Source organism: Podarcis liolepis, assembly GCF_965112155.1.
Source record: "Podarcis liolepis genome assembly, chromosome: 14".
In the NCBI taxonomy this organism is placed as follows: Eukaryota; Metazoa; Chordata; class Lepidosauria; order Squamata; family Lacertidae; genus Podarcis; species Podarcis liolepis.
This window is the reverse complement of record NC_139569.1, coordinates 33,707,176-33,723,130: the sequence shown is the minus strand read 5'-3', so window position 1 is coordinate 33,723,130 and position 15,955 is coordinate 33,707,176. Positions and strand designations below refer to the sequence as shown.

The 15,955-nt window shown below is 45.9% G+C and overlaps 1 protein-coding gene across 1 annotated transcript in view; it reads left to right on the top strand.

Annotated features, from left to right (window-relative positions):
- CHSY1 (chondroitin sulfate synthase 1) overlaps positions 1-15,224 on the top strand; it is a 98,145-nt gene extending 82,921 nt beyond the window's left edge. The window contains exon 3 of the mRNA XM_083475056.1: positions 12,105-15,224. Within this exon, the coding sequence (XP_083331182.1) occupies positions 12,105-13,697 (1,593 nt within the window). The 3' untranslated portion in view covers positions 13,698-15,224. The remainder of the gene's footprint in view (positions 1-12,104) is intronic.
- The last annotated feature ends 731 nt before the right edge of the window (positions 15,225-15,955 follow it).

The window sequence follows — 15,955 nt, the reverse complement described above, 5'->3', positions numbered from 1 at the left end:
TCATCTGGCTTTATTGGCTGAGGGAGCATCCAGGTCATGTGGCCAGCATGACTAAGCCGCTTCTGGCGAACCAGAGCAGCACATAGAAACACCGTTTACCTTCCCGCCGGAGTGGTACCTATTTATCTACTTGCACTTTGATGTGCTTTAGAACTGCTAGGTTGGCAGGAGCAGGGACCAAGCAACGGGAGCTCACCCTGTCACGGGGATTCGAACCACCGACCTTCTGATCAGCAAGTGCTAGGCTCTGTGGTTTAACCCACAGTGCCACCCAAAGCATTTTGTTGGACCCATTTAGTTACCATAGGCAATATTCAATTTTTTAAGTTTCACAAAGCTATTTTATCAAGCACAGTGTGGTTGTTTGGCAGCTGTGTTTAAAAGTAGGCTGACAATTATCAGTCATTTGTGGTTTTTTCTGACTTCAAGTGTCTGGGTGTGTATGTGTAAGTAAGAAATGGGAGCTTTTAAAAAAATGTATTCTCAGTCTTTCTCCTTATAAATCCCGGTTCCAAAAGATAGCTTCTAGCTTGGCACTTGGAGCAGAACGAAGGATCTTGCTTCTGAAAGATGGTGTAGGGTTTATTCCCCCCCCCCAAATGCAAGGGGGAGTGGGGGTGAAAATTCTGTTTTAGTCTAATTAGTTTCCCAGTAAATATAAATCTCACGGCTTTTCTGCTGATTGGACGAGGGGAAAAAACATCGCTTCATGAGGTCATTGCGTAATAATGTAAATGAAAGATTAAACTGGAGCCCGTTCAACTTTTCCAATTCACAGCTGGGTTTGAAATGCCTTGGGAATTGAGTGACCTTGGGCTTCCCTTACTGTAAAGTTTCTCTTCAGAGAGCTGGCTTCCTTCTTAGAGCTCTCTGTAGCTTCATCAAGCTCAAGGCACCGCAAGGAAGGAAATTCTGGGACCCTTTCACAGGCACCAAGAAGAAGAAAAACACCAGCAGCACCACTTTATAGCCCACAGTTAAAAGCTGTTTATTCTGCTAGATACAACTTAGCCCTTCCAAACACCACCAAATTTGTGTTTGTGTAATTGGTTGCTGCACAAATTGGTATGTGTGTATATCATAGTCTAAAACCTTTTTCCTATTTTATGTATCACAAATCTTTCTGAATCTTGCTCTAATCAGCTGTGTCTCCCAGTATTTGAGACTTGTCTTCTGGTGGGTGGAATTGGGGTTGTTGTTGTTGCTGCTGCTGCTGCTATTATTGTTATTGGTTTTCAAATATTATATTGGAGAATCAAAGGTGAAATACAGAGAAATCACAGGGAACTTTAAAATACAGAACAAAACAAGGGGGGGGGGGATACAGAGCTGAGAGCACATAAATAGGCCAAATCCTACAGCTATATCAAGTCTGAGCATGAAAGGAAAGGATGCTAAAATGACAGTAATATAAAGGAACATTTGTTAGAGCATGAACACATATGGTTAATAACAAATAAAATCGTTTTTCGCAGTAATGTGCCATCCACGTATGCCAGAAACGTACATCCACCAAGTGGATGCAAAGTCCATTCTCTTGGCTGTTCCCCTATTTCCTTGGAGAGAAAACCTTATTTAACCAAATATTTGAAGGAAAACACGAGGCCTCCTTCCACCCCAGGCTATAATGAAATGAGGAGCAACCTACAAGTAAATTGTCAGAAGTTTACACACAAGATCTGCATTAAAATAATCAAAAATAGACAATAGGCATGACTTGAGTCCATGGTGACGGGCATACCAATGTATTCAGCAAATTGTTACCGGTATCAAAATAATATTTATTTGTTCATTTCGTTCATGAAGCCTTACTATGGTACATCTGAAAGGGATTTCACAGTACAATAAAAGCATATATTAAACAGTTGCATATATTAAAAATGTCAGGAGCCAGAGTCAGGGGCAGGTCAGCCATAAAACACCCAGTGAAATTCAAAGAAACCAAAACAGCGCAGGCCTAGGGATCACACCAACTCTTCCCAGTAGGCCTTGCCCCCAGTGAGGAAGTTGTGATGACTGAAGGTCCCTGCCTTCCCACTGCTCTCTAAGGTTCATCCCCTGGTTCCTTCCCTGGCATTCTTCGTCTTGTCTCTCTTTGCTCTCCCCTCTCTATTACTCTGTGTGTTCTGGGAGACCAGGGAGGAAGGGAGCTGGTCCCAGCAGGAGGGAGAGATTCCTTGGCTTCTTTGGTAGCCTGCCTGCATTCTGCCTCCTGACCCCTTTCTGCTGCCGCTTCTGATTCTGCACTGCTCTCTGCCAAAGACTCTTTCTGCTCACGAAACCCTGTTACCTCTTCAGCTTCCAGCATCTCCTCCCAGTCTGCTCCCTCTTCTCCCTCTGACCACTCATTGTTGTCCCACCACCACTCCCCTGGCTCTGAGCCTTCTTTCCCCCTGGGGGTACCCTTGGGTGCCTCCCCAGCCGGTGCCTCCCACCACTCCTCTGCAGCCGGCCAGTCCATGAGAAAATGAAAATAAGATCCAATTCAAAAACCGACTGGGATAAAAGCTATGGTACATTGTGACCTTACTGATCAGCCCTCATGCAGTCTTCCACTTTGCTCTTACCTCCCGCCACACTCGCGCCTGCTCAAAAAAACCCCACAAATCCCAGAGCAGGTGGGGGCTGGGTTTGCCCTCACTGGCTCCCATTGAGTTCTATAGGGGAAAATGAATGGGCTGCAGTCTGGGAGGCAGCTGAGGACAGGAGGTGTTTCCAAAAACAGCTCCCCGGCACAGCTGCACACATGGATATGGCTCCCAGGACATTTTGAGAATACTCTTTTTGTCAAGGAAAGAGTTTTATACTGCTTGGCAAAAACTGTTCAAAGCAGGCCCTAACCTTAGCAGTTTTTACAGATAAAACACACACACCTGCAAACAGTATAACATTCCCCCCCCTTCGCAAATGTCTTCCGTGGAGTACGCTGGGAACCATATTCACCTGTGCAGTTGTGTCTTTGTGTGTGTGTCTTTGCGCCAAGAGCTGCTCTTTCCTTGAGTGACCTGGTCTTTCCATGGGGAGGAATGCCTCTCTGAAAGGCAGCTGTAGGCTAGCGGTGGGAAGGGGGAGCCCTTCTGGACACTTCCTGGTTTGAAAGGAAAGCAAATGCAGTGTGGGGATCTAGAAGCCTCAAGCTCAGTGGCCTCAGCTACAGATGGGAGGCTGGGGAAGTGGGTCTCAGGAAAGGCCTGGCTCTCCTTCCCATCAAAATTGGCGGGCCTTTTGGATAGTAAATAAACCAGAGAGAGGAGCACGAATCCACATGCGGTAAGTTAAACCACATGTGCTTATTGGACGCCTTTTTCCACATCTGGACCTAAAGATGACAGTATAGTTTCTTCTTGTCAAATTCCATTGCTACATTGTCTCTTATGCAAACACAATAAAAATGAAGATTTTTCTCCCCTCCACCCATCTTAAGTTGCTGTGCCCAAGCATCGTTGACTGTCTTTCTCCTTGCTCAAGTAGCTTTCCCTTTAACCTACTAGCAGGCTAACCTGAAAACCAGATATGGTTAGTAAGACTTTTGGATTAGCCTGTGGGGACCCAGTGGCAAATCAATGCCAATTGTTTTATTGTGATTTATCCCCCCCACACACACACTATAACCAACAAAATCCAGGTGTTTGCCTGCTAGCAAATCACACACCCTTTATCTGGACATGGTACAAACCTGTCATTCTGCTTTGGCACCAGTCATTTCCCAGGTTGCCTGGGGCCTGTAGTACTGACCCTACCTGACCAAGCAAGGGAGAGAGTCGATACCCTCTTATCCATCACTTTTTTTAAAGGCTACCAGTGTGTCACATCTGACTCTGTACCATAGATACGAGCGGGACAGTTTATATTGTGATTCAAAGCAAACCTTTTGAAAGTTTCAGTAGTAGATAGGTAGCCGTGTTGGTCTGCCATAGTCAAAATAAATTTTTTTTTTCTTCCAGTAGCACCTTAAAGACCAACTAAGTTAGTTCTTGGTATGAGCTTTCGTGTGCATGCACACTTCTTCAGATACCTGAATCTGAAGAAGTGTGCATGCACACGAAAGCTCATACCAAGAACTAACTTAGTTGGTCTTTAAGGTGCTACTGGAAGAAAAAAAAAATTTATTTTGACTTTTGAAAGTTTGTAAATGTGCTCAAAACACCAGCTCATCGAAAGCTGCTTTTTAGACACTGCGTTCTTTTTAGGAAGAAGGAGTTAAAATATGGAGCTGCACTATAGGGCTCCTGTTCCAGGGGTATTCTTTGGCTGTCTGCTCATCTCAGTATAAACTGACTTTATTTCCCCACCCCACCCCCAGCAGCTGTCCCCCCCCCCATGCACTGAAATGGCAAAAAAAATTGAAAGCTTGCAAAAGGGGGAGGGGATTTTGCATTGGAAGTGAATGTAACACAAACTTTTCAGTGAAAAGTATTTTGAGCCTGAGCCAAAGGTTCCTACAATGACAATATTCAGTTTCCAGTGAAGGGGAGATACATCCCAGAGAGAGAGAGGGAGGGAGGGAGGGAGGCGCTCTGGTGGGTTAAACGTAAACATTAGGCCAGTGGGTCTCAAACTGTCTCTGGCAATCCTCAAAAGCTTAGGGGTTTCTCAATGAGAAAGGCATATTGCCTACTACAAATGCTGAGCTGAAGTATCTCCTAGGAAGAGGTGTTGAGCTTGTTGGGTAGGCTATGCCTCCCTCATGGAAGAACTTCATGCCATGCATTTAAAGTGTAATTCTGTGCAGTTTCTACTCTGAAATAAGCCGTGCAGAGTTAAGGGAGGCCTGTATAAAATAGCAGTTTAATTCATTTCTTCTGTGGCTGTAAACTCTGAAGCCATAATGGTCAGCTTCCTTGTTGCTGTTGATTGGCACCATTTTGTTCTAATTGCTCTGCAGTATTGCAGCAACACAAGGCAGCGAGGGGTTCGCCCCACTGCTCAGGCAAAGCGTGGCCTCTTCTTGGTCTTCTTACCCTGAATTGCGGCACAGCAGTGGAAGATGCGAAGTTAGTTCTGCAGAACTTCTCAGTGGCTTTTGACAGTTTTGGCCATGGTATCCTTTGGAGATGGTAGCCCAAAATGAGAGTTATAGGCACTTGTGTTGTGCTGGTTTCAGTCGTTCCTGTAAGGCTGGTTCCAGACAGCAGGACTAGGAGATTATTGTTCAACCCTATATTCTTTAGGTTTTAGGATACATTAATACTCTCCTACATTTCTCTGATGAAAATAGGGATGAGATGTCCTATTCTATTATTATTATTATTATTCCCTGCCCACCTGACTGGGTTGCCCCAGACACTCTGAGCAGCTTCCAACATATATAGGAACATAATAAAACATTCAACATTAAAAAAACCTTCCTGTAGTGGTTGGGAGTTACTCGTGCGTAAACTTTCCCGTTTGGAAGCTTGGTTGCATGGGTTAAACCATCTTGACTGCACAGCCCATCTCAGCGTGGCTGCCTCAGTCGCTAGCAGAATCTGTCTCTGGGCGTTTCTTAAACCTTTGCCAGCATAAAAGTTGTTTGACACCCAATTGTCTCCGTCTCTCATTGCGCGGAAGTCTTCTGCGCAGGGAGGGCGTGGGTAGTGGAGGACCAGTGCTCTCCTCACTGACTTCCAAGGAAGAATCCCGGAGCCCTTCCACCTCCTCTGCCATTTGCTCTCCTGGACCCTTGGTGTTACGCTGATTTCCTTCCCCCTCTATCAAGCTACGTCTCCCCCTTGTGCTGGTACCTTCCCCTGCAGAATCAGAGAGCCTCGCCTTCTCCTGTTGCTCTGATGTCAGTTCCCTGACACTTCCCTATCCTTTAGATCAGTGTTTCCCAACCACTGTTCCGCGGCACACTAGTGTGCCGCGAGATGTTGCCTGGTGTGCCGCGGGAAAAATTAAAAAATTCGAAAGATTTTTTTTAAAAGTCAAATTTTCGATTGGGGCGCCATCACTAGATGACCCCTGGGGTTCCCTCCCTCCCTCCCGCTCTGCGCCTCCCTCCTCCTCCTCCTCCTCCTCCGGGGAGGCCCTTCCTGGCTCTCGGCCAAGGCTTGGCGGCTGCCACTCACTCACTCGCTCGCCCACCCGTCCCTCCATCCCTGCACCCGGCCTCTCCCCCTCCGTCCCCGGCGCGGGGGCTGCCGGGATCCGTAGTCCCCTCGCCCTTGGGCTCCGCGCCCGTGCGGGGTGCGCAAACTACGTTTCCCAGCGTGGCCTGGCGGGCCGGGCGTTTTGTTTGAAGCGCTCTTCTCCCGGCCATGGAATGAGCGCAGCGGCGGCGGCCGGGCGGGCAGGGGCTCTTCCGCGCAGACCCCGCGCAGCCTGCCTGCGCCCCAGCGGAGATCGGGCGGCAGGATGGAGCCCGGGGATCCCCGCGGAGGCGGAGCGGCGGAGGCGGAGGCTGCCCCCCAGGTAGGGCTGCGTCGGGGTTTTTTTATTTTTGCAATGCTGCATCCGCGCCGGAGAGGACGCATTGGACCGCGGGGAGACCCCTTGGCGGGCGGGCAAGGCAATGCATGCGTGCAGGCGTTGCATGGAGTGCAGTGCAATGCAATGGCAACGCGGCGCCCTGCATGCATGCATGCAACTTCCACCGGCGCTCCGGACTTGGCAGGTGAGGGGGGTCCCCAGTGGGCGGCAGAGAGAGCCGGGAGGGCGAAGGGGAGCCGGGGGGGAGCAGCGCTGCTCCCCGAGCCGAGCCCGGGGGAAAACTTCGGCGCCGTTGCGCCGGGTGTTGGAAGCGGAGGCTGGTGGGAGCCCCTCACCTGCAAAACCTGGTCACCTCTCATATATTTCGTGCATTGCATTCATCGCCCGCTTTCTCCTCCAAGGAGCTCCCGGGGGCGCGTGTGGTTCTCCCCGTGTTATCCTCGCAACAACAGCCCTGCGAGGTGGGTCAGGCGAGTGGCCCAAGGGAGCACCCAGGGATTGTCCTGGCCAGGTGGGGTGATTTGAACCCTGCTCTCTGCCCGGTCTTCGTCCTCATTTAGCCCCCACATGTGCATGACTGTGCATGACTGAGGTTTTCCCCCCTCGTCTTGGCTATGGTGTGAGTCTGTGCTGTTAATTAATGGGGTTCTGCCTTCGGAGAAGATGAGCCAGCCCTCAAGGAGGTGATTATGTAATTTGCTAGCAATTCATGTCCCTCCCGGCGTGACGCTGCGCGCTGACGTCACGGGGCTGTAATGGTGGTGTGCCTCGAGATTTTTTTCATGAAACAAGTGTGCCTTTGCCCAAAAAAGGTTGGGAAACACTGCTTTAGATGTCTTCTAAAGGTTGTATAGTTACTTATCTCCTTGGCTCCGGGGGGGGGGGGTGTCACAGAACTCCATACCCTCCAACATTTCTCTGGTGAAAAAAGGGATGTCCTAAGTAAAAGCAGGACCTTATGGGATCAGAAACTGGGATGGCTTCTGTAAATCTAGGACTGTCTCTGGAAAGTAGAGACACTGGAGGGTCTGTGCATCACAATTCCATCTCATTGCCCATGCTATTCAGCATCTACATGAAACTCCTGAGAGTGGTGGTCTGGAGGAGTGGTTTATAAATACGCGGATTGAACGTATGAAGAGCCCTTCTGGATCAGACCAAGACCCATCTTCTTCAACATCCTGTTGTAATAGTAGCCAGCCAAAATACCTATGGGTCACCTGCAATAGGGACCTGAGTGCAACAGCACTTTCTTCACTTATGAATCTCGGCAAGCGGTATTCAGAGACATACTGCCTCCAGCAGTGGAGAGTGAACATAGCCATTATGGAGAACAAAGCTATCAGTGGGTACTAACCATGAGTCCTATGTTCTGAGGCAGATGAATCATTGTGAAGTCCTTGCATATTCTGCCTTTGAAAACCACCCAACCTGGGAGCAATGAGGAATAGTTTTTCATTGTATCTGTGGGCTCTCTGCAACCTTCTAGGTGGAAACCTACGCTTGGTTGTGCTGATGACCATGGGACTCTATTCTAAACATGCATTTCGGAGAAGTGGGTTCCAGTAAATGTGTAGGGCTGGAAAATGCATTGTGCTAGGAGGGAGAGAGGGTCATCCGAAAGTTTGTGGTGTGGAGGTGGAAGGCATTTCACACTGTTGAATGTTTCCTGCTGGACCTGGAAGTGGCCAAATGTGTGTTTGTGGGGTGGTATTAAAAATCAACACCACTCCTTTCAGTAAAAAGAAAATACTTGCGTATATGAAACTGTAAAGGACTAGGCAGGTTTGCATTTTCAGGACTTCTGTCTTTTTTTAAAAAATGTTCTCTTCAAATACAAATGTTAAGCTCTTGGGACATCAGGTGTGACTAGGGTGTGTGGGTGGGTGTTCACATATGTGTGCTGAGGAGTGAAGAAAGTGATATAAGTCTCAGAATTCAGCTCTGTGACAAACTCAGTTAAATAAAAAAGCAAGTTTCTAGCACATATGGTTTTAAATCTATGAGTTTTACCTACTGAAAATTCAGAGAGAAGTGGCTGGACAGGATTTCCAGGACTTGAGGGGGGTGGAGTTCCGCATGATTAGCAAAACCAGATTATTGCATTCACAACTGTAACCCTTTCAGAATGAATTATTTAATTTCTGCAGTTGGCAGAATTCTGGTTTTCTTGGTGCAGAATCTTCCATGGGCTCTTTCTTGGGAACACATATTGTTTGGACTCAGCAGGCTCTGTTTGCAGCTAAACATGTGTAACATTAATGTGCTGTGTTTTTGATTGATGGTTGAAGCCCAATTCCAATTGTATCAGCAGCAGTTTTCAAGAATGTACAACACTGCAATGGTAGCTCTTCTTCACAACCTTGTAGCTGTTCTCTGGGTTCTGGAAGGAACCACTATTATGCAGGATGATGCTTTGCCGATATTGCACAGCGAGAAGGACTATTCCTCTGGGTGGCTGATTTTGTCCCTCTGTCACTGTCTTACTATTGATGTCCAACCACTAGAGAAGAAGGATGAGATCCCACCCTTCCTCCTCATTCCCCAGATCCTCTTGAACTGTTCATGTGCAAAAAGGAAAGTTCATTCCTGAAGGCCACACTTGCCCTTTCTTCCCATGTGGTCCTGCTCAGTGGTTGACATTAGTCATTCATAAAAAAGCAGGCTAGCTGCAAATAACCCATACCTAACCTTGCAACCCTGTGTTTCGTAACATCTAGACTAGACCATTGGTAGCTTGTTAAAATGCAGTTGTGTAATCAACAAAGTGTGTTGGCTTCTATTAATTTCCTGTTGGGGCTGTTCCATACTCTGTTGACTGCTTATTGGATGCAGTGCCTCAGGGCTATGGAGGGTTTGGTTTTCTGTTCACGTCCCGTCCCCACCACCACTTACTTGCTTTATTTTCTTATGCAAACCATGAATTGCATTTCAAAATAAATCTTAGGCTAAAGTAAAAGTTGCACACGTAATGCTGCTTTTGAAAATAATGAAAGTTTTGCTTCGAGGGATTGTATGGTCCATACAGACCCTTTCTTGTTTCTTCTCTAGCTGGTTTTGTGGGCTGCTGTAGTTATTATTATTATTATTAAATTTTATTAAGGTTTATAAAGAAAAATACAAAACTTAATATCTTCCCCCTTTTTTAACCAAACCAAGATCATTGATTGATTTTCATATGTTTTTATTTAGTGCCATCAGTCTTACAATGTATTATATTACTGTTATTAATCTTGCATGCCCTTTGCCAGCAGATCTCAATTTAAAATTTAAAACAGTTAAAACATAAAGAGGGGGCAGCCTAAAATACATTAGTCTAGGTACCCAGCAAGCCTCCCCAAGAGAGGGTTCCATAGGTTAGGTGCCATCCCCAAAAGACCCCGTCCCCTTGTCACCATTCTCCTTACGTCCCTGAACCACCTGACTCCGCCCCTGCCCAGTCCAGACTTGGCCTGACTCCACCCATTGATGCCACGTACTTATCAGTTCACACCCTGGCAACCTTGTCTTCCTGACACTTGATGCATCTCGGCTGTCCTGCCTGGCTGAGCTAGGTGGCTGTGACTTTGCAGGTGTTTGAATTCATTTAGCCATAAATATTTATGCCTGCCGAGCTTAACTTGAGCCCCCATGTTTATCTCCTGCCATCAATATTGTATGGCTTTGAGATGCCTGCACTTCCCATGGCTGTTTCCCGATACCAGTGGAAAGTACTTGATACATCTGAATATAGGACAGAGACTGCGGCTGTTTCTGTTGCTTTGGTATCTGAGACCCCCTCAAGCAGACTCGCCTTTGTTTTCCTCCCAGCCTGTTCCTGGCCCAAGTCATATCATTATCCCCAAAGCCATCCTTTTAAAGGAAGCCATTGGCTTACGTAAGCCAGTGTTTTCCACAATTCTGATAACGGGGCCCATGCTTTAAAAGCAAAGATCTCAACTAAAATTGGAGGCCATTTTTGCCCCTGAAATGTGTACCTAACCAAGTATTGTCTGCTTTGAGATGAGAACAGTAACTCATGCAGAGATTCAACACACAGTCTTATATGGGGACAGGCATTCTAAATAAAGGAACGCACTAGAAATGCCTGTCCCCATATAAGACTGTGTGCTGAATCTCTGCATGAGTTACTGTTCTCATCTCAAAGTAGACAATACTTGGTTAGGTTGCAGCGATCCAGTCACACTTGAAGTTATACGGCAACACACACACACACACACACCTTATGCAGCAACAGAGAGGGAGAGAGAGAGAACAGCAGAGACCAGTTAGGAAGAGGCAGAGCACAGAATATTGCAGAGGCCTAGCAGGCAGCCTCCTGATGGATGGGAGGTGGATAGTTTTATCTCAGCTCACCCACAATTTAGATGAGATTTAGTACAAGGCAAGACTGATAGAGGGGAATTGGTCATATTGAAAGCCCTGCTGGATCCCTGTTTGGAGGTGTACAATCTAAAAGACATCACAAAAGGAAAAAGGGGTGAGGAGGAAAGAGGAAAACAAGCTAACTCTCAGGAACTGGTGATTAGTTAGTTGGTTTAAGTTACATAGTAATTATTATAATGCCTAGCTTGAATGGAAACAGTGCAGGCATGGCCAATCTTGGCCCTCCAGCTGTTTTGGGACTACAATTCCCATCATCCCTGACCACTGGTCCTGTTAGCTAGGGATGATGGGGGTTGTAGGCCCAAAACAACTGGAAGGCCAAATTTGGCCATGCCTGGTTTAGGGAGAGGAGGAATCCAACAAAGCTATTCTTTTCAGCAGAGCTAGTGGAATGAACCCAACTGTCTCATTGGTGGATTGGCAACTGAAAGGTGACTGTTCCTTCATAGATGGCTAATTTTTTGGTCAGCTCATTTCACTGTTTGCAGGAAGAAGGACGCATTTTACTGTTGCTTGAGGGCAAGATTTTTTTTAAAAAATCATGATACAGTACTGGATTTAAAAGACCTTTTGCCATGTCATATGCTTCAGAAATATGCCTGGCTTTTTAGTGTAGAAGATAGGACAAAGATGGCTATGAGTAGTAAGAACAGAAGAAGTGCATTGCTGGATCAGACTAACGTACCATCCATCTAGCCCATCATCCTGTTCTCACAGTGGCCAGGAAGATGTCTGTGGGAGCCCGAAAGCAAGACCAGAGCACAAGAGCGCCTCTCCCCTCTTGTGTTCCCCGGCAGCTGCTTTTCAGAGACACACTACCTCCAACAGTGAAGGGAAAACATAGCCATGGTATCTAGGAGCCATTGATCACCTTATTCCACCATGAACTTCCTTTTAGAGTCATCCACGTTGGTGGCCATCACTTCCTCTTGTGGTAGTCCATTGTAGTGGCATGTTTACTGCTTTAACTTCTTTTCCTTTTCTTGTCATGAAAATATATTTACGTGTACTAGCAGGAAAGGCTTCTTGCATGGTCCCTTGGGAAGACAGTCTCAATGCAATTGGTGGAAAAGGTTATGCTAATATCTGGACTGTAGTAGATGTTTGTTTCTCACTGGTCTACAATCCATAATCCTCTTAATTCCTTTTGAGTAGCCGCTGATATTGCTAAAACCTATGCTTAAAGAGCAGGGAAGAGCTTATCTTAAAAGCCCTTCTATTCATGTAAGCAAATGTGTAGGGTGATTGGCTATTTTATCCATTCTTACATAGTAACATATTCTCTCCCCCCACCCCTGTTTTCTTAGATGCAGCAGCTATTTTACGAAAACTATGAGCAGAACAAGAAAGGTTACATCAAAGACCTCCGTAATAGCAAGATCCACAGGGCCATCACCTTGCACCCAAACAAGAGCCCACCCTACCAATACAGGCTCCATAGCTACATGCTTAGTCGCAAAATAGCAGAGCTGCGCTACCGGACCATCCAGCTGCACCGAGAAATCGTCCTCATGAGCAAATACAGCAGTACGGAAGTCCACAGGGATGACCTTCAGCTGGGCATCGCGCCTTCCTTCATGCGGTTTCAGCCGAGGCAACGAGAGGATGTTCTGGAGTGGGAGTTCCTCACAGGGAAGTACCTTTACTCCGCTGCAGATGGGCAGCCACCTCGTCGAGGGATGGACTCCTCTCAGCGCGAGGCGTTGGACGACATTGTGATGCAGGTCATGGAGATGATCAACGCCAATGCCAAGACCAGAGGGCGGATCATAGACTTCAAGGAGATCCAGTACGGCTATCGCAGGGTGAATCCAATGTACGGGGCGGAATACGTTCTCGACTTACTGCTCTTGTACAAGAAGCACAAGGGGAAGAAAATGACGGTTCCCGTCCGCAGGCACGCATACTTGCAACAGACCTTTAGCAAAGTCCAGTTTATGGAGCACGACGAGATAGATGCCAAAGAACTGGCCAATAAGATCAACCAGGATTCAGGGTCTTTGTCTTTCCTCTCCAATTCCCTCAAGATGTTTGTCCCATTCCAGCTGAGTAAGTCGAAAGCGGAGAAGAAGGAACCCAAAGACAAGAAGATCAACATCTTGATTCCTTTGTCTGGGCGCTTTGACATGTTTGCTCGCTTCATGGCGAACTTTGAAAAGACCTGCCTCATTCCTAATCAGAACGTCAAATTGGTTGTCCTGCTTTTCAATTCGGACTCCAACCCTGACAAAGCCAGGCAGGTTGAACTGATGAGGGATTATCGCCTGAAATACCCCAAGGCAGACATGCAGATCTTGCCGGTGTCTGGTGAATTTTCCCGGGCTCTGGCGCTAGAAGTTGGGTCCTCTCAGTTCAGCAACGAGTCCTTGCTGTTTTTCTGCGATGTCGACTTGGTGTTTACGGCAGACTTTCTCCAGCGGTGCAGAGCGAACACCGTTTTAGGGCAACAGATTTATTTCCCAGTCATCTTTAGCCAGTACGATCCAAAGATTGTCTATAGTGGAAAAGTTCCTAGTGATAATCACTTTGCCTTCACCCAGAAAACCGGCTTCTGGAGGAACTATGGCTTTGGGATTGCCTGCATTTACAAGGGTGATCTTATTCGAGCTGGTGGTTTTGATGTCTCTATCCAAGGTTGGGGTCTTGAGGATGTCGACTTGTTTAACAAAGTTGTCCAGGCTGGCCTAAAGACTTTCCGGAGCCAGGAGGTTGGAGTTGTCCATGTACACCATCCTGTCTTTTGTGACCCCAACCTTGATCCAAAACAGTATAAAATGTGCTTGGGCTCCAAAGCATCAACTTATGGGTCTACGCAACAGTTGGCTGAGCTGTGGCTTCAAAAAAATGAGCCCAGCTTTGGGAAAAACAGCATTGCTAATGGTTCCCTCAGGACAGCCTAACATCCAGCTATGCTGGGAGAGGAAACAAAAACAAAACAAACAAAAACTACCTATTGCGTTTTTTTTATTGCCCTAATTTATTTTTTTGGAAAACTTTTTGATAGTTGATTTTTTAAGAAAAAGACCGCACAAGGGTATATTTTAGAAACCATCGTTTTCTTACAAGGACCTTCTGAGCGTTTTTCTGAACAAAACTGTGATCAACCTTTGCCTTTTCGAACGAGCGTTTGTGGCTGAGTATTACAACTTGCCTGATTTCTGACGACTTGAAATAAATTACCTTTTCCTGATAAAACAGACTTTTTAAAAAAGAGAAAAGAAAACTTCCCTGCCCCCCTCTTATATTCTTTGAGTTTCCCCAGGAGTTATCCATTGCTAAGTGGCACAAATGATTCCCTTAATATTTCTTCCCTCTTGGGATTGGTAACAACGTAAATGGATTCTTCCTTGTATTTTTTTAAAAAATTGAACAAAGTAAACAAGAGTGGCAGTATTGGTTAATTCATGTACAAGAATCTTTCAATCTGGTTGATATTTCAACCATAAAATGTACCATTTTTTGCTCATTGTATTTCGAGCAACTGAGGGAAAAGGGGAGATTTGAGCACAACCTTGATAAATGTGTACCTTCGCTTAACAAAACAAAACAAAACAAAAAGTATTTTCTTTCTTGGTCCACATGTGGATCTGATGTTTAAAAATTTCCACAGCAGGTGTTGCATTCTAAATTGGATCTCTTGTGTAGATTCCTTGATGGCAAAGAACAGTGTTTTAGTTAATGGGGGGGGGGATATGACATTTCTTTGCCATAAAAAGCAACAAACTTTAAACCGAGACACTCGAAATTGAATGTGTTGGGGAAATATCCATCCCCCCCCACCAGTTACAGTATTTCGATGGGAACAATTTACTATGTTTCCTTTGCTTAATTAGTTTGTTTTTTGCTGTCTGTATTGGGTAGGCCTTTAATTTATTTAATATACTTTGTTCTAGATCTTCTGTCTTTTTATTTTTAATATCTGCTAGTCATTAATATTTATGTATCTTAGGAATGTATTGCATTTTCATGCTGTTAAAGGTAGCGTACGTCTTCTTACTTTGCAGTAAACTGATCTCCAAAGATTCTTTCTAAAGCGTTCTCTTTCATTTTCCGAAATCACTTTAAAAAAAGTAAAAATAAAAGTAACTGGAACCTTTGGATCTAACCTCTGATGCCTCCAAATGAGGAAGAGAATAGAAGCTGGATTTGTTTGGGTGTTTTGGATAACCACAGATGAGCAAAAACTTGTAAAATATGTGCACATGCTGGACACATGCACACACATGCACGCACATTGCAAAATAAAATGCATCTGATTGAATATAAACAAGTAGTTTGGCATTGAACCTTACAAGGGCACACCAGAACTTGTGTTCAAAGCACAATCGTATATTGGCACCTCATTTGTAACAAATTTTCTCTCTCTTTCTCCTGCTGGAAAAAATAAAATGAATTGAGTAATATGCATTACTCTGTTGCACTCTTCAGCATTACGCCTTCTCCTTATTCCTGGTTGTGCTTCCCTCTCTCATAAATGCTAGAATTCAGGGTCATCCAATGAAACTGAATATCGGGGAACTCAGGACAGGCAAAAGGAAGGACTTCTTCACACAGTGTATAGCTCAGATTACAGGATTTGCTCCTGCAAGAAGTAGCGATGGCCACCAACTTGGAAGGCTTCAAAAGAGGGCAAGACAAATTCATGGAGGAGAAGGCTATCAGTAGCAACTCATCATGATAGCTAGGCTCTCCCTCCATGCTTGGAAGCAGCATGCATCTAAATAACAGTTGCTGGGAACTGCAAGTGGGGAGAATTCTTTTCTGCTCAGGTCCTGTTTGCAGGCTTTGCATTGGCATCTGGTTGGCCACAGCGAGAGCAGAATGCTGGACCAGATGGGACCATTGGCTTGATCCAGCAGCTCACTTCCAATGTTCTTGTGTCACTTGTGGGAGCAGAGGGGTTGAAAGAGCTACTGGCATCCTGAATGTGACCTTTAACGTCTGGCTGAGTAGATTCTGGGGGCAGGGCTAGGGGGTACACTCCTGTCCCAGACAGAACCAGAACGAATAATCCTGAGCTATGTGAACCAATGGTTGACTCAGTATAAATAAGAGGTTTTATGCTCAGATATTCCTTTGCAAATCAGTGACAGGCTCAGTACAGGCTGGTCCATTAGCGCAAATGGGGCACAACTTCAGACTGCTCAGGCATCTTCTG